Below are 25,915 nucleotides of genomic sequence, written 5' to 3' on the forward strand. Positions count from 1 at the left end.
AAAAAAAAAAGAAAAATTAAGACAAACATTAAGTTTTCAGTCTGATCTGATCCCCAAAATGCTCAGAATTATGTTCCTTCTGGGCTTTGATTGGAATAGTAAGATTCTCCAACAATCTGCACATCGGTTTAGTTTTCAGACAGTACTGTGTGGACTTCAAAGTGTTCATCCAAGTAGTTCCTGACTCCCTGTGGACTTTCTCCCCCTGGGATCCTGTGTTGCAGAAGAGCTGTGTGCTGTAGGAGGGGTTCATCTCAAACTCTGGAGCCAAAACATCTTGTCAGTTCAGCATTGTCCATGATCTGAGGGGTGTGGTTATCACTTCTGCTACCACTAGTATGTTTTAACAGCTGCTTTTGAGACTGATTGCTTTTGCAGTGCAGAAGGACTTGTATGTAGGAATGGTTTACAAAGAGCAGTGAGTCTTCATGTAGAGAAAACGCTCTGAAGTTGAGCAATTGTAGTGTTTTCTATCATTGTAAAATAAGCTCACAAGAACCTGGAAGACTTGCCAGAAAAACTTGGGTAGTTTCTGTGACTTCACTGTGCTACTCTCTAGCACCCTTTTTCTTTAGTTAATGTCTGCTTTGGGGTTCTCTGAGCATTTGCAAACAGAAGTAAGAAAGATCTTAGTCCTCCCTAGTTTTCTAGAAGTGCTACGTGTTCTGTAGCAGGTGGAGAATTCTGAGGAGTTTTATTTGCCCACAAACATTAAAACAGAGCAGTCAAAAATCCAGATATGTTATCCCGGTGATCACTGAATAATGTGTCTCTGTTAATTCCTGTCTTTGCCAAAAGGGATGCCAGTGTTTAATCTACACATCACTGCTTAGCCATAGTTCTTGGTTGCACTAATGGAATTAGACACTTTGTTGGAGCCCATGACATGTGTTAATTGCCATCTGGGGAGCCAGTCTGTTTTTTGTTTATTTTAGTTGTGGTGAAAGCAAAGAAAACATTTTAGTTCTCTGCTCTAAGCAGTTAAGTAGATACTGTTTGGACTATTATTTTGCAAACCTGGTTTAGTATAGTAAGCCATGTATGCTAGCACACCTATTACTTTTGTGATTCCTATAAATGCACAGTGTTCAGCATTTGTGAGCAAGAAGAAATGTGCTTTTTCTCTTCTCTGCCTTGCGAACTGAACTGTTCATCCTCTATTTCTCTCTGGAAGAATAGGCAGCAGGTAATTGCAGCAGCTGATCAACCTGCTTTGTGCTCTAAAGGAAGACAGGCAGGAGGACAGGGATAGTGTCCTGCGTACAAAAAGAAGATATTTTCTTCCTCACTGATGCCTGGGGAAAATTGGTAAGGCTCACTAACAGGCAGTTAGTAATGGGTCATATGTGAGCACAAAAAATGGGGAAATGGGTCTTTGACATAGACTGCTTATAATTCATGCTTCAACTTACTATCTCTCACTGCTTTTGGAGTTGCTTTATTTTTTTTCAAAGTCTCCACTAACTGAATGTTTAGGCAATACAAGTAAAAGCCCAAAACTTCAAGCCCAGATAAAATTATTTAAAAGTGTAGCAGATGAAGTTGTAGTGTCCTAATAGTACTCTCGTACCACTTTCTCTTTCCAAGTCTCAAGCACTTCAAGAACATTTTTGTAACTATGCCTGGAAGTCACTAAGGGAAAAAATACTTAGACCTGGCTACCCAAATGAGAGCTGGTATGTCCACAAGATGTGAGATCCCCTAACTGTGTTTTGTTTTGTGATGGTTCTCACTGGTTTTCACAGAGCACCTGCTGGCACAGAACTCAGTGATGATTAATAGGCATACGCAATTACCTGAATGATAATTAGTGTTGTGATAGACTTTTCCCAGCACAACAGGATGTTGTTGTCCTGTTTCTAATCCACTTTGGTATGCTTATTTAATTCCTTCTGTGTGATGAATAGCCTGGCAGGTTTGGCTGAACCTCCTGCAGGAGCAGATCAGTGCAGCTCAGAAGTTGATAGAGCAGGGCGATTGACATCGGCAAGCATCTACATAGCTTCTGAAGTCAGGTTTGCAGAAAGATGCTGTGTAAAGATGGTGTGATTTAAGGAGCTGGAAAAACAATTCCTAGAGGAATCTGAGTACAGATGGGATTGGAGTGGTGAGCATTGCTGTACTGGTGGTAGCACAGCAGATTGATTTTTTTTTTTTTCATTTGTTTCCCATTATAGTACCTCCTTTTCCTAAAAGCTGTCAAGCTCGGAGGACCTGAACAACTTCTGGTATAGGTCTGTTGTTCCTCTTTCCCTACTCTGTGATTACATACTGCTTAAGTCTGTTTGATGGTTCAATCCTTTTTCTTTTGTGAGAGCAGGAGATGAACTTTGCCTCCATTTCAGTAAGTTATCACCTCTCCATCTCACGTGATGTTAGCTTTTGCCTTCTAATCTTTTATTGTGTACAGGTTTTAACACTGCCACATGTTAGGAGGAAATAATGATGAAAAATGTTTCAGTCTCTTCCTGATGTGTAATTACCTGCTGCATCCTTGAAGGCTAAAAAGATTTGTTAAATATGGGAGCAATTCAAATGGCTGTAGTAGGTATTTGTCAGTCTCTGAATTATTTGCTGATAGCGTATTTCAGCTTGGGTCAGTTGAATCATAGCTTTTACTCTGTGCAAGTTTTGCTTTAAAAATTTAAGAGAAGCAAGCTGTGATAAACTCAAGTTGCTCTCTGTCTGGAACTGGGAAGTTGTTAGTGTTGTTAAATTGCTGAAGCATAGCTAGTATGCTATGGGGAAACTTTATTCCTTCCACTCAGAACTTTTCCTCTGACACTTTTTCTTGTTTAATACAAGTCTAGATCAAATCTTGACTTGCTTTATTCTATCACTTTAGACTCTTAAACAGACCACGTCCAGAATATGCTAAGCTGGTTATATGAATACTTTATAGCACCAGCAAGTGGGACTTCAGATTACAAGGAACTATTGCACTCCAAAAATGAGCTTTCATCTTCTGTGTTTGGGAAACCCATCCAAGTGTGTAGAGACCTTGTCATCTTGATCCATCAGTTAACATGGCATGCACCTTTGTAAATCCAATTTATCTAAAAGCATTCTGTTTGCAACTGTGTGTTTTCTGCCTCCAATGAAATGAATGTTTGTGGATGTAGAGACAGCAGTGGAAAACTTGGGAGTTTTCTTTACAAGTTTCAAGCCAAAAAAGTGCTTTCTGTGCTGTTGTGAGAAAGAAAAAGACAAATGTCTTTTGGGGAAGGGAGCTGGAGGAGTGTTCTTATTGTCTGTGTAGTGTAATACTGTCTCCCCTCTGTTCTTGTTAAGGATCCAGTTTTGAACCCTGGAATACCAAAGTTTGGACCTGAATCTCTGGAGTTCACCAGTGACATTGTGGGATTGTGAGCATCTGACTAGCTCTGAGTGAAACCTAATATCCTTCCATTACAAATCATTTCATTGCTTTTGTTTTTAACTGTATCCTTATCAAATGACTGGCTAATGTGCACTCACCACTTCCAAACAGCCTAGATAGTCTCCTGGCCTCGGCAGTATATTCAGCCCTATTCTTCCAAGCTTTCTGAGTTGCTCAGACATTTCACCTTTATCTTGTTGAATTTCCTTTGCTCACAGCTTTATGATGTTTGCTTGACTGCACTGGTATTGATAGACAGTTACTATTACTGTAAATAATAGGTCTTTAAGTTATTTTAACTCTTTGTCTGGATGGGTCACTGACTTGGACTCAGCAGAACTGGTAATGGGCAGTGTGTACATGCAAAATGCAATATAGAAATCTCATGCAAAGTTGTCACGAGTTCAGTTGCACCTGATTATTTCTAAATGTAATCCCTTGTGTGCCTTACATCAAGCCTTACATCATTTATGTTAATTGCTGCACAGATTGCACTATAGAGTTCTTTGAACAATGGCTGTTCATGTGAGTCTCCATTAAGTCTGGCCACAGCTGACTTTGGCAGCTGTGCCACATATTTGTTTCATATAACCTCATATGTTTAGTGTTGGCAGTGTACGTTGCTTGCAGATTGCTGCCAGGACAGCAACTGATCTGGTGATGGTCTGTGTGAAAATCAGCAGTTAGTGTCCTCTGACTCAACTTTGTTGCAAACAAATTGCTTGGAGCTGGTGTGGTTTTTGAACCCCTCTGGTCATTCTTAGCTATGGAAGAAAAGGCAGTAGAGATGTTGCATCTTCCATCTGTAACACCTCCTTTGGAGCCCACATTCATTATTGCAACATTATAAATAGATTGAGTAAAACTGAAATTCTTATTGCTTTGACTCCAGTATTAGCTTTTACTGCTGGCTGTCTCTTGAAGGTGCATAGTCTTACATTTAATGTTATATTCTGTTGCTCACTCCTATCAACTCCAACTGCCTAATCTACAGTAAGCAGGAAACACTTGCCGATGGAAACTGGGGACCATGTCAGTACTCTAATAGTACAGCACTATAATGCAACTAATGACCTATTTGTGAGAATCTTGCTGTTTGTTTTTTATTCCAGGTCAGTGAACAGAAATCAATCATGAGATATTAATCTGTTTCTAGTTGTTTAATCTTAACCACTCCCTTGCCTTTGTTCTGCTATTCACATGCTCAGCAGCAGTGCCCCCTTTCCTCTTGTAATGACCTGATTTCAAAGCACAGTTTCACTCTGGTTTGGCTATCATGGGATCAGACTAATGCTGTTTGAGTTGGGATGAATTTTGCACAAGTCTTGGCACTAGTTGCTGCCTATTGCTCTACTTGTTTGCAAGGAGAACTCTCATCAGAAGCTGATGGATGCCTTGAGCACCAGGGATGAGCTTATACTGAGTCTGACTGGGCAGGCTGCTGTGAAGAGATAGGAGCTGTTAAATGGGGTTGGTCAGCGTGTTCCAGCAATCCCATATCCTATAGGATGAGTTAACCTGTCAAAACTGCTGATGGTGCTGAAATCCGTGGCTAAAGACTCACTGGCTTCTTGTGTTGGGGAATATTGCTGATGACCTGAAGCCTCTTCTAGGCTTCTCATCCAAATCTCTTTCATCTTGAATTCTGGCTCATATGGTTAGAAGGGAAAGTGGAGAGAGGTGTGGCATGGTTAAGAAGCCCATCTATGTCAGCACAAAGACTCTCAGTTAACTTGTAATTTCTGCATGTACCAAGTTAAGATTAGGTCCTTCTCTATGAACAGTTCAGAACAGAGGGGAATGGTGTGTACAACTGCTGTTTAGACTGATTCTGTAAGGAAGCTTGTGATATGCTGTTTTTCTTTTTTTAAAAGAAATTAAAGAAAAATGGTCTGAGTTGAAAGCAAGGTTCAAGTCAGAACTTCTAAAAGACCCTTGTAATCTTTGATTAAGCTTAACAATTGCTAGGTTTCCTTGTGCAGTACTGTCTTATGGCACTTCCATAAATAGACTCAATTCCTGAGGATCAGCAGGAATAAAATTAAAAAAATTGATTTACTAAGTTTTCTTTTTTCTTTGGCATTCCCTTCCAACCTAAGCTGTTCAGTGATGATCACTTCTGCATTAGGGTACAGGACCATTCCCAAGTCCTGGGTTAATGCAGCTATAACTTGTGACTTTACTTTGGCTGGCTGGCTGCCCTCTGGCTAGAAGCAGGAATCTGAGAATCTTAATTTTGTCTTTTTTGTATGTAAAAAGTTCTTATGGAGTCTCTCTGCCTTGTGATGAGTATTAAATACATTTCTTAGCAGTGGATTCTTCTACTGCTCCATGGAGCCCTGAAATCTGTGTGCCCAGACTTCCAGTTGGAGGAAGAGAGAGATGTAAGGGTGAATGATATGACCCAACTTTTATCCCAAGGTGGCATTCATGCAAGATTGAAGGTTGTGACTATATGGGAAAGGAAATATTCTTGGTTTGTATAGCATGCAACTAAGCTAAACCAATACAGACCTGCGGATGGAGAATAGGTGACAGTTATGTTTCCTCTTTTTTTTTTTTTACAGCTGAATTCTTTAAGGGAAATAAGAAAGCAGGATGGTTAAATAGCACAGCTAAAGAAAATAATTATCCTAACAGGCATGTCACAAGCAAGGATGTTCATACCTGTTCTGCTCTGGATCTTGGGTGGGAGTTGCACAGTACTGTAGGCAAGGGAAATCATGTAATGGAGTGCTGCATGTTCTTTGGCTCTGTAAAAATAGCATGGTGGATTGAGAAGCAGTAGGGATTCACCAAGAAAATGTAAGGCCCCAAAACGTTGTCAGAGAAACAGAAGAGAGGAAGCAAAGGGAAGAGAAGGGAACATGAGTGTTGGGTACAAGATATGAGGGGTGGGATGGCAGGAATGACTACCAATATGTGGAAAAATAAAAACAAGTAATTCCCTCAAGCAACAAATGTGTTATTAAAGCCAAGCTAGAAGACATTAGCTAGTTCACCTGCAAGTAAGTGAGGTACATGAAATAAGGGTCTGTTATGCATTTGCCTCCTTTGCATTCTTTGCTTTCAAATCTGGTCTAGGCTTCTCTGGGAGGGACTCCTTGTTTTGCTTCTGTAGCTCCCTGCGGAATACAAATGTAAGTGGAACCACAGCATCTAAGGCTGAATCCACTGCAGGAATTGAGCACTGCATGATGGATCAACTTCCCTCCTGCTGTGTGATGCATCTTGAACACAGGGCAATGGGAGAGCCCTCATAATTCTACTGTTAAATCCAGCCCTACTGTTGCTTGAACAAATGTTTTCTTAGCTCTCTTGCTCAATGGGGTTGGAACAAACAATAGGCTTTGATAAATGATATACTAATAAAACATAAAGCCCAATTCATGTACTTATAGGCTAATCTAACATTGTTGGGTTGATTATGGAATATTTTGATAATTTACAAGTCTTTTAACCTAAAAGTGATGGTAGAGAGTGTGTTTTGTAGGAATCTTAGTTGAAAGAGTGCTGTTCATATGTGTGTTGAGAACATTACTGGCACTGCAGCTTGTGAGTGACATACTAAGGTACAGGCTGCTAAGTCCCAATTGGATTTGACACTACATATAAAATAGCACTACAGTGAAACTTCAGCTAGAGAGTGTTGGGAGAGCAGTGCCTCAGGTCAGTAAAGTCTAGTTGTGACTAAGTGGTGGTGTTGCAAAAATGGCTTGGCTTGTGCAGGTCCTTCTGATGTACTGTATCAGTCTGTTGCCTCCTTGGGGCTAGTCAGTTCAGTTGCTTGCTGTCCTTTTGAGCTCTACGTGCAGAATGAGGATTGATTCTTTGATCTGTTGCTGCTCTTTGGTACTCAGTGCTCTGGGAAAAAGATTTCCTTCATCTTGGGCTTGAAGGGTGGTATACAGACCTATTCTCTGCAATCAGTTGTGATGCATGGTTGTAGGGGAACCCCTCATCTCCAAATTCCCTAATGCTCCAAGATTTTCTCTCACTTCTGTTGCAGCAAGAGAAGCACCAAGAAGAGGGGGTGGCTCTTTCACTGGCCAGCAGTGTAAGTGACCTTTACAAAGGTACTAACATTAGTCCAAGCTGAAGAACAAATAATAGATTGTCAGCCAAGGCTTGTCCTACAGTCTTATCTCAACTTAAAGGAAGTACTCCTCTTGCAGTTGTCATGCACTTCAGGAGTCTGAGCTAAATACTATTTCTAGTATGCAGTGGGGAAATACCTGTACCCTCCTCCACTCCCAAAATATTAGGTACAGACTGAGGTTTACTCTTTCTGTGCAAAGCTGTTGGAGCTCAATAGGCTATAACTTGGTGATATTGCTGGCCCTGTGGGACTCAGGGTGAAATACTCTCACTCTGCTTCTAGGTATACTCAGCAGCTTTAGGGGTAGTCAGCATGGCAAATGGATGCAGAGAGGGCTTGAAAGGTTGAATCCAGTGGTCTTGGAAGGACAAAAATTCATAAATTAGTGTTGGGGAATGGCTGCAAGAGCAGGCATGCAAAAGTTGCCTGACTATTAATTCTCTATTAGCCCAAAGGTATAACCATGAACACTCTAAAAGCATCTGTTGTACAAATCTTAGTGATCTTTCAAAATCAATATATCAGAATACATTAAAGTTGAAGATCTCTTTCAAGGCAATGAGAGATTAACACAGAACGGGGCCCTCTGGGATTTATTTCCAGGTTGCAGAAAGTTGGGCTGCAGACCAAACGTGTTTGTTCTTTTTAGGTTAACAGTATTTCTTGTCATGATACTATGTTTGCCTTGTTTCCTTTCTCACACTCATAGTATTGACAATTGAGGCCTTGATTGAGTTGTAATGACTGTATTATTAATATAATTACAATTGTATTATGAAGGGCATTGACAAAGGTGCACAGAAAGCTATGCTCGTACAAAAAGAAAAAGGGGAAATTGTTGGGGAATGGCTGCAAGAGCAGGGCGGCCATGAGAATATGTACGAGCATAGCTGGTGCAGCAGCACAGAGTGCATAGCCATGAGAAAATACTAGGAGTTAGATAGGAGTCACAATGTCCTTGGGGCAGCATGTAAACAGTGGGCCCACATCTGCAGCTGTGCTCTGTGGGTGTGGGGGGGCTGACAAGTAAACTGGCTTAGCAGCACAGGGGTGAATGCTGGCTGAGCATTGGTTAAGGCTGAGCAGCCCACTTAGCAGCCAATGTTGCGCACCAATAGTAAGTGAATACAAGTGTATTGGAAACCCATATAAACCCTATGTGTGCAACAATAAAGTGAAGCTTGATCACTCATATTGAGCACTGTCATGCTTCCCCACTTGAGAACAATCTAATTAGGACACAATCCACGGCAGATTAGTATGTCTGCAGAAGTTCTGTGCCAAGCCAAATAGGTGCACCTTTTTGTGTGATCAACTGAAAAGACAACTTCTTCAGAGACCTGATGGACAAATGAGAACTGTTTTGCTGGTAGTTTTTGCTCTGGCTGATTGGACTACCTAGCTGCTTGCACAAGCAGTAGCCAAACTGCTGCAGTTCATAGCTCTTTATGTGCTGTGAGTGTGGAGGCTGTGATCCTGACAGGCAGCATGCAGCTGCTAGCTGTTCACATGGCAGCTGTGAAAAACATCTGGATGGGGAAAAAGGAAACTCAAGTATCTGGTAGTTGTTAGAGTTATTACATATGAGGCTAGGATGTCTGTACTTATGAATCAGAAGTCTTTTGGATCATAAATCCCACTAGGACATGACTTAAGCTCCCAAAGTATCTATTTATCTTAGTAAAGCTATTTATCTTCAAGGAGGTCTAAATCAAGGCTTTCAAAATGATGGGGAGTAATAGGAGTCTCCATTACTTTGTTTTGATGAGAAAGGTGGGGATGTGTGGGCAGGAGATAATCTGAGATGCACAGAAGCAGAATTTTGAGACTGGCTGGATTCCAGTTCTTTGACTCTTGGACTCTTAAAGATGTGTAAGTTGTCTTTCAATAATTACTGTTTATGAAAACAGATTTAGTAATTTAAACTGATTAGAGCTTTGGGAGATGAACTACTCTTAGTCTCCAAATTCAACAAAGCATTTCAGTTCCTTCCACAGAGGGGAAATGAGCCATGCTTAAAATTAACCAGCCTTTTTTGGATGAACTATGAACAGATCTGGAGATTCCAGTAACAATGCCAAATTTTCACCTTCAGAAAACTTTAACTTTACCTCCTGACCATCAAGCAAATGTCCCTGAGTCCACCAGAGACAGGACTTGGGCAAGTGCACAGCACTATGAGATAAACTTTCTATACTCTTTCTACTTGTATAGCAGCAGAATATAAGTTGATGGGGGAGGACAAAGGAACACCATGGGGAAAACAGCATGAGTAGCATGCAGAGAACGTGCAGTAAAATATCCTCTGCAGTATTTGTTGTGTACTCAGAAGGGTGTCTTCTGAAAGCACCCTGGATTGGAAATTCCTAGAGAAAAGGATCCTTTTCCTCGGTGAGTATGACAACAAAAATATGCATGTAAGAAGGATGGAAAGCTGATTCACCTGCTTATGCCAGGAGTTAGGGAGAAAGAAGGCTGGGAAGATGTCCCTGAGTGGCATCTAGTGGTGCTTCTAGTTCATGCAATGAGGAAGCTGAATGAAGAAACGTTATGGCCAAGGTGGTTTTGATGAAATTGTGAAATTGTGAGCTGGAGTCCTGGATGTTAGGTGGCAGTCCATCATTAACATTAAAGCCAAGCATGTCAAGTATTTTAAGTACACCAGAAATGCTATGAGTTACATGTGGACCATGTATTGTCTGATAATTCCACAGCAATTTTTAATTGTTACTTGCAAAACATTAATGAACTCCATGCCACTAAAAAGGGAACTTATATATCCCAGCAGAAATGCTCTTTTCTTAATTAATAGGGCCATGTAGAATGTTTTGTGACTTGAGTAATGAATTAAAGATTGTAATACCTACAATATTTTTTTACAGGGCAAATACATATGACTAAAGATTTGTAGTTAGAGAGACTTGCTCTGTGCGCAGGCAAGCCTTCTTTCTCCCTAACTCCTGGCATAAGCAGGTGAATCAGCTTTCCATCCTTCTTACATGTCTTGGAACTGTGTGGGTTCACTGAATGTTTTCTTTGTGGTATCTGATTGCTCACTTACATTTGTTTGCTGTATCCAGTTTATTTTTCTGGTAGGCTGGGGATAATTTTCAGCAGAAGTTCAACAGAGGAACAGAACAGCAGAGCTGTTCTGCTTCTGCCATTTCAGGAGCAAAACCATCTCCCTGAAGGCCACCTACTGGAAACAAAACTCTTATGTGTCTGTGTATGCCCTACAGTGGCACTTTGTTCACCTGTGTTGGTTAAGGTCCACACTATTGTGCAGGCTAGTAAGAAACCATAGTTTGTAGTCAGCTGGGCATTTAAAATGGGAAGAGGTATGCCAATGAAAAGCCTTTATAAACCTCTAAGCCTAGAAACACCTTATTTAAACGTTCTAATGTGCAGCAGTTAACTCATTAGAATAAAAATGGAGTGTATGGATTTTAGAAGGATGCTAGACTTCTCAGCTGCCAGTTGTGGTGTAATGAGGGAAGTACCAAGTGATCAAATTCTAGAGGCATAAGTACAGTAGACATTTTCCTAGTTCAACTTTTTTTTTTTTGCAATTACATTCTGTTAGTGCCCTCTCAGAAGTAATGAGAAGTACAGGAGGTTGAGTTTGTGTGCAGATGATTTGCATTCACTACTTCTGACTTCTCAGCTGGTTTTCTGTGCTTCTGTCCTAAAGTCAGTAGTCCCACACTACTGGCGAGAAGTTATCACTCAGTCTCTTACCAGAAAGATGCTGAAGAAAAGAGCAAATCACTCACCTGCAGAGCTCTGCTGGTGTGCTGTTGGAGGACCTCTGTGATAAATCTTCAAGATATCTTCAATAGGAATGCTGTTCTGTGAAGATGGGTAAAAGGAGGGGCTTAGCTCTCAGAAGCAGTCTTTGAAGGGCATGCATGAAATCCATTTAATATCCCCTTCCTTCGATTTCTGTCATCTGAACTCCTAGTGCTGTTTCATTTCGCTAGTTCAAATCTATTGAGATCCAGTCCTACAATTTGCTCACCATTTTGCATTTGTGTGAAACAGGATACATAACCTACACAAAGGCATAGGACCACCTACTAAAATTGTGTATTTATTATTCTAGGTGAGGCTCATTGGCTACCTAGAAAGAATAAGTCAGATTTGTAGCATCTTTGCTGTCTGTATACTGTGCTGTTTATGAACAAAGACATTCAGGATACAGAAAGTGCTTCTGTACAAGTGCCGTGCTTCGCAAAATCTTTTTTCTTGTTTTCTTACCATTAGCATTCCAGCATGTGAAGATATCATAGTTTCTCTTTCAGTTTTATTGGGATACATGTATTACCTGTGAACTGCCAAGTTTCTACGTGGTGTTTTAAACAAAAGATTATTAGGTTAGTATTACAAAAGCAAAAAAATTCCTGGGTCTGATTTACTGCTCCTTATACTCTTTCTCACCAGTGTAAGCAACTGCAACACCAGGATCTTAGCTTTGCAAGACTTATCTTTTTTGTCAGCACAGTCTGAGCATCCGAGTCACTTACTGACAGCAAAGCAACGTTGAAGGCTAAGTTGTACTGAGCCTGGAAAGACAGAAGTACTTTGTGCTTTGTGTTATATTTAAGAGAGGGAAATAAAAACAATGAACAGGAAGACGTTCTTGGCTTATCTGGAAAATATTATGCACAGACATTAGCTTCTGTGAAATCCCCTTAGTGTTTAATCAATGGATATACAGATGGGGTGTGTGTGTGTGTGTGTGTCCGTGTCCAGGAGCTTGGCTAATATAATTTATATTGGAGAAATGAGAGAAAGTCACTCACCCTATCCTGGGCTCACAAGATGAACTCCTGATGGAGCAGATCTCCAGAGAGATCCTTCCCCACTGGCAGTCAGCTCTTAAATGGGTCTAGGAGAGATGGAGCCAGGCTCCACCCCTTCCTGCAACACAGGTGAATTGCCTTCATCTGTGCTCCCGTGGCTGACTCATTGCTCGCCTCAGGTGATCAATCAAAGGTTCAGGCTGTGATTCAGCAGCCCCATACACTTAGCCACAACAAAGCATGGCTGTTTTCTCACTAACATGGGATCTAGTTCAGCAACCTAAAAATCACAGAGTGCTGCTATACATGCAGGGAGTCCTAGGAATGATGGGTGTGGGACTTCTATGAAATAGAGAGAATGGTGAATACCAGAAAAGCTGCATGTTTTGGCAGGGAAAAATGCACATGCTAAAATTCCAGAGAAACGGCTGGAATTTTTTAGGTTTTTAAAAAGAGGTTCTTTACAAGTATCATTGTTCAGCTAATGTTTGACGTGTGTGTAGAGAGATCCACACTCATCTCCCTTGCAGAATGGCTGCATGTTGGTACTACGACATCCTGGCAGTGGTTGGACTTGATTTCTGGAGGTCCCTTCCAACCCCTATGATTCTGTAATAGATCCCCAAGGAGATATCTGCTGAACACTCCTTAGTCGAAGAGTGAGACAGAGCTGTATGAACTAGGAGACCCTAACAGACAGAAACTGCAAAACAAGGGAGGAACTCTGCACCTCCCTGCTCACTCTTCCTGATGTAGAGCAAGTTCTAGGCTGGAATGACTCTACTGTCACATATGCACTCAGAACATCTCATTGCAGACTGCATGTAAGCTATACAAGAAAATAAAGAGCATCACAAGGGAAGTCTGTGTTTTTTCTCAAAAGATGAGGAAGGACTTACAGCTATTATTGAGTTAAGTATTGTAGTTCTTAGCAATGAAAATAAGTCAAACTCAAATGCAGTGAATGAACTGCATGTAGGTAGTAACATCATACAAGACTGTTTCAATCCCTTTCTTTAGGTAGTTTCTTTCCATGGCTGGAGATACTCTAGCTGTCACAGTAATGCAGGTGTCTCAATGAGATCTATGATCCAATTGCATCCTAACAAGCATCTCTATCAGCAGTCAAACTTGAATCAGGAATAAAGAGTATTGGACACTTAGAGACCCACTACAAAAATCTGGTCAAAATCAATTTCCAGTATGGATTGCAGTAGAAACTGTGAAATTAACCTAGTCAAGAAAGAGAAGAGAAAGTGCTCAGTTCTGAAAGAGGTGGTAAGGAGTTTGGTGATGCATCGGTCCTGAGCTAGCAGGTTACCTGCATTCCCATCATGGTGATGTATATTTTTTTCATGTAATGTTATCTCTTAATCTGCTGCTGGTTCTGAGTTCCTTGGCACACAGCTTGCCCTCCCCCACTGTGTGGGTATTAACTTGATATATGGGGTGTGAATACAGTTAGCTGTAGATCACTGAACAGACTGAAAAGAGGCCGTGCTGGAAGAGATAAGGGCTGGCCTGACAGGATGTAGAAAGAGAACAGCTGGTGCTAGGCCCACAGATTTACTGTAAAATCAAAGTACATGCTTCACTTTCCTGCTCCAAAAACCACAGACTAATGACTTTCCTAGTAAGCTGTCTGTGTTGCTGGGTATTGCTCCTGTATTCTCTCTCCCATACATGGACTCAAGAAATCATGTACTACCTCACTCAAGAAATCACACGCTACCTGCATCAACTCCTGTAGTAACTGTCAGGATCTGGGTTTGGAGCTTCTCTGACTTACCTATGAAAAGCTTTTCTCTCTTGATGTGGCTGTTCTTTTCTTGCCTCTGCCAGTGAGTAGGAAATTAGTCTGTGGCTTCATGCAGGACCATAGCTTTCACTTGTTGCTTAGAAACAATGCTACTGAGCTGAGAGAAATTAAAAGGAAAATAAATGCCACAGAGAAAAGGTTAATGCTGCACCTTAAGGTTGAGCTATCAGCCTCAACTGAATTATCCTTTTACTCTTTAAGGCATTAAGCTTCACTTTTGAGTGGCAAGTTGTAAACATAGATGACTTGTTGACAAGGGAGGCTGAGACTGTTAATCTTTTTCTTTCTGATGGATCCAATTGCTTATAAAACGTGCTATCAGTATTCAGTAGATGTAGTGCTATAGGGCAGTGCAAAACTAGACTGTTACCTCCCTAGAGCCTGTCTGGGGTTTCATCTGCGGTATGTATGGCATGGAGCTTTATAGCAAACAAGGATCTTATCACTTGCTGTTTCATTAATGTTGTCTTTTCACATGCAGTACTAGGAAGAATTCTAACAGCCAGGAAATCCCAATACTACCTACTAATTTTTCACTGTTGTCTTTCCAATGGACGTGGTGTGTATCTTGCACAGGGTGAATGACAGTAGCCTGTGTGTCAGCACAACTAACGGGGCAGCAAGAGCCTTTTGGATTTTGTTGATTAGAAAGGTTTGCAGGCTGCAGTTCTGAATATTCAAATGGAATATGCAATCCCTTCCTCTTGGGAATGTATTTCTTGTGTCAATAGCTGCTTACCTATTAAACAATAGCATTGGGTTTATGAGATATGACCATAGTGTTGTCTCACTTTGTGACAGCCTAAGAAAAATGCAGCTACAAAAGCAAAGGCATTACCAGGACACACTGATGTCTTCCAGGAAAAACCTACTTGCCATTTACAGAACTTGTGCTGTACTTTCTCTTCCTCCTTTCAATGCATTGCTCTCTTTCAAAAGCCCAAGCTTTAGACCAAGCTTTGTGCCTAGGCAGATGCAAGAGGTAGCGGACGTGGTTCTTTTACCTACTGTGTCTTTGTTCTAGCTGTGGAAAGCCAGGCAGGAAGCCCCTGGAGGATAGCTGGAGGATTGAATATGGGCTCTCTAAGTAGCATTAGATTTTCCATTTTTGTAATTTCTATCTCCCTCTTTGGCAAAAGAGGCACTAAGCTTGATGCTTCTCCACCTTTTAGTCCAGCTGCGGGGCTGATAATCAAGTTAGATTTGGTTTCTGAGGGCTTGCATAGTTAATCCCATTCCCAGCAGAGCTGCTATTTGCTCTTCTTCAAAAAATGCAATCCTACTTACCTGCCTTTCCTTCTGTTACACCTATCCAAGGCTTATCTGCTGGTATGCCCAGAGTAGTGTACAAAATAACCTTTATGAAGTGAACATAACCAGGCCAGGACTGACCTTGGGTCCCACTAGCCAAACTCCTTTTCTATTATGTGGCAAGAGTAAAAGTGATGACAAAAGTAACATTCCTGAAATGAGACTGTTGAGCTGACCTCTGGTGTTTCCCCAAAAGCAGAAAATGCCTTTGTATCATTGTAAGGCAGGGAGGGTAATGCTACTGTGCTTGTGTTCTTACAGAAAAGCAAACAAAAAAACCCAAAGAAGCTACTAGTGCATGCTTGGGTAAAAGTTCAAATAGCTGCAGCAGTGACCATCCAATTGTCTCAGTTATGGCCCCATTCTCCATTGCTTTGCAGCATAGGTCCTACTTGAGCAAAAGGTGTTGCTGTCTTGGCTGTTACTGCCAGTAATATCTCTAATCACATCTTGAAACCTGAATAATTGCCATCTGCATTGTCACATAGCAAAGAATGCCACTGTTTAAATAAGGCTGTCTAGAAAAGAGTCTGATCTGTCCACTGCTAATGTAATTTGCTGCGCTGTGTGCTTTATGAACTTCATAAAATCATGTTTAGGCTCTCCAATTGTGCAATTTATCATGCGTGGAACATAAATATCTCTACGCTATAGCATATGCAATGCCAACGACTCCTTGAACAAGAAATACAGAATATGCAAATCTGCATATGGGTACCATTGCAGGACTGATTTTTCTGGGCCAGTATGGAAACTGTTTTCAACTCGTTACTAGATAGAAGGGATGAAATCACTTAGTTAATCCCCCCAACTAAATGCATTAATGAGCCCCACCTGAAGTAGCAATAGGAGTAGGATCTCAGAAATGCTTTCCCTCACATTTGGCCTTCCCAGCCAGACGTGGCAGCACGGAGGACATTTTTACCAGTCTCGTTTGTATTGCACGTTGGCCCCGCATCTCCACTGCAAGCTGTTCTTTGAACTGTTTGCTTTATTTTCTTCCTTTACGCTGCTTCCTTATGGTATTTAACATCTGCACATGCGCTGTCAGCTTCTTGAAGATAAACTCAAAGGTGTTTGGAGTTAGGTGCACTAATGTGGACTGAAATGTAAGTTACTGAGGGGAAAAAAGAACTCCTTGGGGAAGAGCTGAGTTGGAAGGAAAGCGGCAGACCCGCACCCCAACCCTTTGGGATCTCCGCCCTTTCCTCTGCGCAGCCGCTCCTGCCCTGCGCCCGCCCTGCTCGCCGCCGGGGCGGAGCGAGGAGAGAGGCGGGCGGTCTGCAGCCCTGTTTGAATTCAAACATCCACGGCGAGTAGGGCTGCCGTTCCTCCCTCCCTCCTTCCTTCCTCGAGCGCGACGAGGGCTGCCGTCCCGCGGGGAGGGGGAGGTGAGGGAAGGTCTTCTCTGGAGGCCGCCGGCCTGGAGGGGTTCGGCGGAGGGCTCGGGGGGCTGTAACGGCCCGCGGAGGTCAGCGCGGTGTGCCGCGGTATCGCCCTGCCGGCGGGGTCCGGAGCGGGGCGGTAGCTCGGCTCGGGGAAGGTAAAGCTAACCCTGCCCGGTGTCCCTCCCTCCTTCCCTCCAGCGATGGCATGTCGGAAGGCCTCCGAAGCTTCCTTCGGCCTGAGCGATGTACGAGAGCGGATGCGGGAGAAGAAAAATGGTGTCCTGAGGACCGCCAAGTTGAATGCTTCGCTCGCATCAAAAATCAAAACGAAGATCATCAGTGAGTGCTTTGTCTTGCGGTGTGTTTGTGGGAGTGGGAGGGTAGACTCTTAGTGAGAGCTTCTATAGTTAACAACTCCTTACCAGCCTTTGGGCTTCCAGAGAATTTGGTACCCCTGCAAATGAGGGTCAGGTGCCTGCTGAGATGTCTGAAAATGTCTGAGGGATGTGTGACTGGCAAGTGGAACGCAGCCCGTGGAGGAGCAGCTGGCACCTTCAGAGCAGCAGCTGGGGCAGTTGCAGGCTGCTGGAGGGTGTCTCTGGTGGCACTGGACAAGTCTCTCTGGGCACACAAGTCCTCAGGGTCTGTATTAGCATCCAATCAACAGCAGTAAACGGAGGAGGTGTTTTAATGCTTATACTTGCCATTGTAGAAGCCAGTCCAACTAGATTTATAGGTGGCATGTTGGAGAAAGAGTGTATAAAATTAAATATTACTGTTTCCCAATTTTATGATAAGTAAATGTGAGTAAGATGGTTTGAAATTTGCTGAAGGTATAGAGGGAAATATAGGTGTCTCTCCTTTTTGGATGGAAATGAGGACTGAGAGCTTTAGTTGATTTTCTTGATCAGAAGCATGCCTGCCTGTAGTCAGCTCCCAAGCCATTCTGTCATTCATTAAGAATTGAAAGATAGGTTACTGGCTGAGCGTGACCCTCTGAAAATGGAGATGTCTGCATCTAAAGTGTTTCAGGCTATCATGAAAAATCTTCCTTGCTGCGCTCTCAAGAATTCCATACCTACCAACATACAGGAATGAATTATACTGCTGTCTTTGCATAGAGGACTGTTGAGTTGTAGGTATCTGAGCCTGAGGGAAGGCTAATCTGGGAAAACAGGGAAGTATGACAAGGGAGGAGAAAAGCATGGATGAAACCTTGAATGCTGATTCAGTATGGTGCTTCTCTTGCTTACAGATAACTCCTCCATTATTAAAGTTTCCCTAAAGCACAACAATAAAGCACTGGCACTGGCCCTCAATGCAGAGAAAGCTAATGCACAGCGGCTTGCCAAGGAGAAGGTCATCTTGCAGATGGAGTTGGAGCAGTGTCACTTCCAGAATGCTTTTCTGCGAAACAAGCTCTGCTTTCTGGTATGGCATTAATGGAGCTAGTTGTCAGAGGGTGGGCAGCACTAGCACCTCTGCCTTGGGAGAGGTGCATGAGCTGTCACTGATTGTCCATATCTTCTGCACCTGAAATGAGTCTCCATTTACATGTGTATCTTTGTTTTAAGCTATGCTTTACCCAGAGGAGCTGTGCTTTCTTATGGTTGCCAGTATTCTTATTGGAACAGTTGTTTTGATTTAATACCCTTATTGTTTCTCTGTGTTTCCTCAACATAGAATAACATCTTGAAGGAACTTGAAAATCTTGTGGAATCAGTTAAGATGGCTCGGCTTTCTGAGGTAAGCAGTGGGAAGTGGGAGCATGCTGCTGGTTGTACTGGAAAGGAGGCTGTTTGTCTCCTGCTAAATTCAGTGTTGAACACATTTGCCATTTAGCTTGCTTGAAATGTTATGGCTGCATCCTCGTTTTTAACCTGGTGCTAATGTCACTTGAAGTTCATATGTAATTTTCCCACTTGCTAGTCTCAGATTCTCTAAGCTAGTTTAAGTTCATCCTTCTACCTGTGGAGGCAGAATGTGATTCTACTGTGACTCTTCGTGTATAGTTTGCACAGTAATGATTTCTAGTAAACCAGGAAGTTGCAGGCATAGGCCCTGGCTAATATAGCTAATGTTCTCTTGAGAGATGGATAAACTGCCTTCTCCAGGGGATGGAGTGGGAGCACAGGACCTCTGGTTGTGCAGTTTTAAATGGAGAAGGGTCACTGGCAGTATTTAACACTCACCTGGGTGGATCTGAGCTGCTACTATCTGTGTGCAAGGTGACTGCAAGAAATTTAAACTCCCTTTCTGTTTATCTGCTCTCCAGTATCATACAAGTCATCTGTCCCTGTCTAATGGCCAGAAGAACAGCATGACTGAAGATAGCTGGGCTGATGATATTTCAGATGGTCATCTTCTGAGGTTTGCCTTAAAGTCAGATGGCTGAAATGATTTTTATGTTTTATGTGTGTCTTGTTTTTTTTTTATTTCTTGTGACTTGTCTTTCCTAAAACATTCCTGTTCACTTATTTTCCTTTAACCTGTCCTTCTGCTGCCATTTTTCATCTTATTTGTCCTAGTGCCAAGTCTTTTTTTGAGCTTGCCCTTTTCTCTCTTTTGGAAACACATCACTTTCAGATAAGTTTTTTTTCTTTTTGTCTGGAGAGTGCTCTAAGATTTCATTCTCAGCCCATGTTGTCTCTGACAATACAGGTGGGTAGATCCTTTAGAGGAAAGGCCCTGTCCTTTGAATTTACTGTTGTGATGATTTAATTGCAGCTGTTGTAAACAGTTAGATCCTGTTTCTGCTAATGATGTACTCCTATGATCCTCTTCTAAAAGAATACTTAAGCATGTGTATAGCTACATGGAAGAAGGCTGTACTTTCATGTTGCCTCTGTATTTTTTTTTTTTCATGCTTCTGCATATATAGAGGTGTGCTTTCCTTGTGAATTGTACTTGCACATAAAGTAAAAAAGCTATCCTGGGCAGATGGTGCATGTTCTTCAGCATCTGAAGATTTCTGAAATGTTTTGTAGCGCAGGGGCTTTTGAGAGGTGAAAGCTGTGTTGTGTTGGATTCCTTAGCGTGTTGCAGGTGTGGAACATGCTCCATTGCTGTTATTCTTTCCCACTAGCACTGCAGCAATGCCACTGAGGGTGCCCATTTCAAAGCCAACAGATTTGAAACAGCAAAGTGGCAGCTCCACAGCAGTACAGAAGTCTTCATTAGATCTTCAGAGATGTGCTCCTGATAAGCCCCTGGAAACTTTGTCTGTTTCTGAAGATGCTTTGCCACCACAGTTGGCTGGGAAGCCTCAGTTCCACCAGAAAGAAAATGGGAAGAACCAGAGTGAAAGAACGGAAGTGCAAGAGGCTTTTCTTGACTCATGCCTCTTCAAAGGTGAGCGCATCTTTACTGGTTGTTGGTATGATTTGGCATGTATGTAGTGCCATAGCTCCCCTTAGCTTGTAGCTATTAGTTCCTGTGGTTCTAAAGTTGTTATTATATTAGAGCTGGTTAAGGGATCTTGCTTTGGGCTGCCTTTGTTCTGACCAAAGCTGAGTAATTCAGTTACTATGATGAGTTTGTGGAGTCTATGGAACAAAAATTATGCTTTTTCTATCTTCTGGTTTTGTGGTAGGATTGCAGTGCATGTTTCGTAGTGGTACTGAAAAGACTGACTTTTGCCTGCTACATTTCTGAGTCTTAAGAATGAATTTTGTCTTTCGAACAGAGTCCTTGCGTGCCACCCAACAAAATCTCAACAATTTGTCAGCACTTGCCTGGGAAAGTTGTCCACTTCCATATGAAGATGAAATGGTGAAGCAGTTCTGTGATCGTCTCTCACAAGGGCACGTTACACAGAGGAGAAAACGTTCCACTTGGTTTGCAACAAGCACTCAGTCTTCAAGTGTGGATATCACCCCACGTGTCAGTTCAGCTCGGGCAACCTGGTGTGGTACTGTGAAGGATAGCAGCAGTTTCAGTGAAAGCAATACGCAGCCACAGCTAAAATCTCCCAGCTCACTGGCTTCACCCACTGAAGCAACTCTTAGTCCCAATAGAAGACTTTCAGTTAAAGAAGCTTTTTGTGATCAGCCACAGGCTCAAGAACCTGGGTGTAGCGTTGAAGTAGATTCCAGCTCCAGTGCGATCATGGAGTTTGTTCCTGTAAAGATTAAAAGTAAAGTTAACTGTAAAGCTGATGAGAAAAAGGCTGTTAAAAAAAAAAGCGCAGGAAGAAAGAAAACAAATATGATGAAAACCAGTGCAAAAAATGGTCCTGATATACCTCAAAGTGAAGAGAATACTCGAAATGCAAAGAAGCCTACTTTGTCAGAAGTTGCAGCATGGCCTAGTGGGTCGGAGTCTTCTGATATGGAGCAGAAGGCTTGTGTTGGAGCTTTGGACTTGAAGAACAAAGGCTCTGGTGCAGTGCAGAGTTTGCATTCTCCTAATAATGTCAGAATCAGAAGAACGTACATGGTGAACCCACCACAGCTGAATAGTCTTGAAAGTGGTGACTTAGTGCAAGTTAAGAAAGATGGAATAGTTGAGATCCCAAGCATGGAGAGCAGCTTGTTAAAAATCCCAGTTCATACTGTTTCAAGTCATGAAGTTCCCTCAGATGATTGCAGTCTGCAAAACTTATTTTTGTTGAGGGGTGGGACTTCAAGTGCATGTGCTTTACAGGAAGACTCATCAGATGTGACCACAAAGAGTATCAGACAGAAAACCAATAGAAAAACTAGAGTAATTAGTCGAATAAATGACTTTGAGGAGAATTTGCCGAGCAACATAGAAAAAGTACCTGAGGCCAAAGTTGAAGAGCAATGTAAAAGCAGCCAGATAAGGAGGAGGAAGACAGTCACAGAAAGCAGTTGTAGTGGTCAGAAAAATGAAGGCAATTTTGTCCCATTTATAGGTGTTCAAGGAATAGCTAAAGATGGCACAAAAGATTCACTAAATAAATGTAGAAAAAGGACTTATTTTGTCTGTCCTTTGGATCCTACAGGAAACTTGGGTTGTGTCCAGACAGATTTTGAAAAAGATGAAATGGTGCCATCCAGGTGTATTCCTGGGAGCAAAGCTAGCAAAATTCCCAGAGTTCAGAGGAAGGAAGCTGCTCAGAACAATAAAAAACAAACAGGGAATCCTCTAGAAAAGGAGCAAACTAAAGTTGTCGACACTGGTTCTTTGGAAAAGGAAAGCAATTGCAAACCAAAGCCTCGGAGGAAGAGGAAAACCTCTGCTCCTCTGAAGACCAGTTCTGTAGACAAACAGAGAGATGATGCCAGTGTCCTCCGTGAAAGTTCTGCGGAACTTGTATCTGAGCAAACTGTACTAATTGAGAAATATTCCTGCCCTACCAATCTGCTGTCTGAGCTGGGTGCCTCCCTGGAAGAGCAGATAGCTGACATTTCACTTACAAATAAACTTTTGGACCTGTCACAGAGCCTTGAGTCCTCCTCTGTGATCTGTTCTACAGACTTGCCTGTCAGCTGTGGGCTTACAGATCTACCAGTTTCCAAAAACTCAGAGACCAAAGGCAACGGGACTCCAGAAAAATCTCTTTGTCCAGAAAGCTCTCTGCTATTTAAAGAAAGGAGGGCAGAAGAAGCATCTGGGGAAAGAAACAAGGTTGTGTCAAGTTTTAAACGTTGTTCCCAGAGTTCGCCTCCACAGGAACCTGGTAGGTGGCAGAATGCGGAGGGGACCTGTACTTGGGGGTAAATACTAAAGGCTGTGCAGACAATGCATGTATTTCTGTTCCTCTTATGTGTTTGAAAGATCAGCATGCATTTACCCTTCCATTTAAACTGACCAGTCATTCCTGTGACTGCATTTGTATGTAGTATACTAGCATTCCTTTAAGAATTTCAGATTGCTCTTACATGCATGAACTTTGGGAAAACACTGAAAGCATGTCCTGTGAGTCCCTTCTTTGCCAGCTTCGTTGTCCATGGGATGTGCTTGTCTATTTAGAAAACTGATCTCAAACAGCTGAAAGGTGTAACCTGATGCTAGCTCTGCCTGTGGTCAGCGTTACTGGGGCATTGTTTTATTTTCCAAGGGATTTGGAGGGTGTATTCTGTGGCTCTAGCAGTAGTTCAGCAGTTAAGCTGACTTTTTAGGGGTGGAGTTGTGTGGGGACACTTTTTTTTTTTTTCTTCTGTAGGTGTTCACAGGCAGGCCTGTTCTATCTACAAGTGAACTGTACTTCGTACAGCCTTGGCTGACCTCACTTTCAAAGCCACAGTAAATCTGGCAGGGTCCTGCATTATGGGAAGCCTTGCTGGAAGACTCCTAGGTTGGCTGCCTTAAGCTTGCTTTCTACAGGCTGTCAACTTGATGCTAGAACTTTCAACTCCCATTTTTGCAGAAAGAGGCTACTACATTTGAGCCCAATGATATTTGTAATATTAAAGATCTGTATTTTTTCAGAGAGAAGCCTAATTTGATTAATGAACTCATTTGTGAGGAACAAGTATGGGATTTTGGAATAAAAATGGTCTCCTGAGTTTAGAGGTGGTGTGATTAGACTCAGGCTTAGGCAGAGTTCAGAGAAACCTGGTGATGCAGACATCTGGAAGCTGTATTTCTAAGGATACTTGGAAATTATTTTGATCAGCTCATCTGTGAATGTGTCTCTTTAGAGATCAGGCCACTACAGGACTTGACCAATGCCAGGACTCCATCTCTTGTCCCCAGCTTGGAAGAAATATCAGAACGTGCATCCAGGCGAAGACCAGACCCAGCCTGCTACAGAGAGCCAAGTCTCAAGTGGTGGGGATTTAAACTATTCATTCCATGACTTTTCCTATGCTGGAACTCCTGCTCTGTTCTCACACACTTGCTGTCCAGGGCTAAATCCTCTGATGTTTTGTTGGTCTTTCAGTCCCTCCTATTCTTGGTGTTTCTATGAGTCCCTCTTTACCACAATGCAGTTAAGTGTAACTTCTGCATTAGCATAAGTGTGTGTAGGCTTCTGTTAGCAAGCTGTCAAACATGTTATTTCCTTCACTGAACAAATACATCTCTTAGCAAGTCTGCATATGTGGTACCCTTGTGCTAATAAGTGATTAGTATGAGGATAAAATACAGGACACAGGAGCTGGGAGAAATGACTGAGAAAATGTAGAGGCCTTGCAGGCACTGAGGTCAGTGAAGGAGGGGGAGGAGATTCCCCTGCAGCTGGTGGAGAGATCCATGGTAGTCTCCTGCAGTCCATGGGGTACCATGCTGAAGCAGATACCTGTTCAGCAGCCCATGGCAGAGCAGGTGGATGTGGCTTGAAGGAGGTTGCAGCCCACAGAGAGGGAGCCCACACAGGAGCAAATGCTTGGCCAGAACTGGAGCTTATAGAGGAGCAGCTGCCTGTTGAACATGTGCTGGAGCAATTTGTTCCTAAAAAATTACACTCCATGGTATGTTGGAGCGGTTCTTGAAGAGCTGCAGCCTTGGGAAGTCCACATAGGATCAGTATGGGAAGGACAGAATCCCATAGGAGAGACTCTGTGCTGGAGTAGGAGGAGTGACTGAAGGCAGAGACAAAGTGGTGAACTAACCACAGCCCATTCCCCAGTGCTCTTCAGAGTAAATAAATAGATATGGGGGGGTAGAGCAACAGGAAAGATGACTTTTTTGTCTAAGTACTTCCTGCTTTAATCTGTTAGTAGCACTAAATTGCTTTGATCTCTTTTACGCTGAGTTTATTTTTGCCTGTGACTGTAATTGGTGAATGATCCCCTGTCCTTAACTCATGAGCTTTTCCTCCTCATGTTTTCTCCCCCTGTGCTGTTGGGATGGCAGTGAGAGGGCAGTGTGGTGTAGCTTAACTAGCCTCTGATGTGAAACCAGCAAACCCTATGAGCAGGTTGGATCTGTATCTGCTTTTTCTAGTGGATTTGAATACCAAAACAACTAGCTGTATTTTTTTTCACAAAGCAGCTGCTGGTTCAGTATGGACAGTGGCTACTGTACTTTATAGTTAAGTCTGTGTTGTACATTTAGCTGCTAAATTATGTCTTCTGTTAAATTGATTTTATTAAAATAATGTCTGTGCTGGCTAGGAGTGATACTATGTTTTTCAGTATCACTGTTTGAACTAGTGAGGAATTGGTTACATAATGAGTCAGAAAGTACTCTTTGTACTGCTCTTTGTACAGCTGCTGCTGTACTGTATAAGGAATTAACTTTTACTACTGAGTCGTCTTATGGTGGAAGCATTTCAGTAAATCCATAAACTTTAGAGACTGAAATAATGTATATGCAAGAAATCTCCTGGTGATTTAATTTAATGCTTCTGGTTCCACAGCAAACTGAGGCGGGGTGACCCATTTACAAACAGAGAGTTCCTCCACTCCCCTGTTTACAAAACCAAAAAGAAGAGAAGGCCCAAAACCAAGGAACTGACCAAGAATATCAAAGAAGAACAACTTCCGGTAGGATGTCCCAGTGCCAATGCAAGCAAGCTAACATCAGTGGGAGACAAGAAGCAAGAAGTGATGAAGTAGTTGAACATGTAGCCTGTAAGTTCCTGCTTCTATGTTTTTACTAGGATGTCTTTAATGTTCTGTACAGCTTTTTTTAAAGTGTAAATAAAGTCTCCTATATAGATAATTTAAAAAAAAAACCTTTGTGATATCTATCCCCTGACCTCTTTGGGCAGAGTATTTAATGTACAAGCTTCATTTTATAAAAGGCTCCCCAAGTCAGTCAGGGGATTATCCACTGATTTTTGTGGGGCCTTTCTGTTTTCAAGGGCTTGCCTTCCAGCTGGGGCCTTCAAGGAGGCGAGCAGCTGCCCAGTGTTATACTTACACCTGCATGGAGCTGCCAACCTGTACTTACTGAAGTGTTCCCATAATTCACAAAAAGTATCAAGGGAAGTGATAGATTCAAATTCTTGAGCTCTACTTGATGCTTGCCATCACAGGGCAGCTGACACATTACCACAAGCCACCACACATTAAAACTGTGCTCTGAGAAGGGAGAGAATTACATCATGTTCCTACTCTCTGGCCCAGGATGCAGTGGACTGCACTGAAAGGTACCTCGTTCTGTTTCTGAGGAAGAATTTCACCATTGCTCCTAATCACATAAAGGAAACACAGACACAAAGAATGTTAGTTGGCTTTTATTTTAGTCTGAACTAAACTATTA

The 25,915-nt window shown here is 42.3% G+C and overlaps 1 protein-coding gene across 4 annotated transcripts in view; it reads left to right on the forward strand.

Moving 5' to 3' along the window:
- The window catches only part of LOC100544088 (shugoshin 2-like), a 31,912-nt gene extending 6,505 nt beyond the window's left edge, over positions 1 to 25,407 (forward strand). Inside the window, exons 1-9 of one of the 4 annotated variants that reach the window (XM_019617071.2) lie at positions 16,333 to 16,519; positions 16,997 to 17,137; positions 18,054 to 18,229; positions 18,482 to 18,544; positions 19,074 to 19,168; positions 19,884 to 20,149; positions 20,484 to 22,442; positions 23,407 to 23,536; positions 25,068 to 25,407. In XM_019617071.2, the coding sequence (XP_019472616.1) occupies positions 16,999 to 17,137; positions 18,054 to 18,229; positions 18,482 to 18,544; positions 19,074 to 19,168; positions 19,884 to 20,149; positions 20,484 to 22,442; positions 23,407 to 23,536; positions 25,068 to 25,266 (3,027 nt within the window). In that variant the 5' untranslated portion in view covers positions 16,333 to 16,519; positions 16,997 to 16,998 and the 3' untranslated portion in view covers positions 25,267 to 25,407. Of the gene's footprint in view, positions 1 to 16,332; positions 16,520 to 16,581; positions 16,802 to 16,996; positions 17,138 to 18,053; positions 18,230 to 18,481; positions 18,545 to 19,073; positions 19,169 to 19,883; positions 20,150 to 20,483; positions 22,443 to 23,406; positions 23,537 to 25,067 lie in introns of those variants that run through there. The other 3 variants (XM_010713522.3, XM_019617072.2, XM_019617073.2) reach the window with 3 other exon arrangements.
- Positions 25,408 to 25,915: the final 508 nt, after the last annotated feature.

The sequence above is a fragment of the Meleagris gallopavo genome, chromosome 7, assembly GCF_000146605.3.
Source record: "Meleagris gallopavo isolate NT-WF06-2002-E0010 breed Aviagen turkey brand Nicholas breeding stock chromosome 7, Turkey_5.1, whole genome shotgun sequence".
In the NCBI taxonomy this organism is placed as follows: Eukaryota; Metazoa; Chordata; class Aves; order Galliformes; family Phasianidae; genus Meleagris; species Meleagris gallopavo.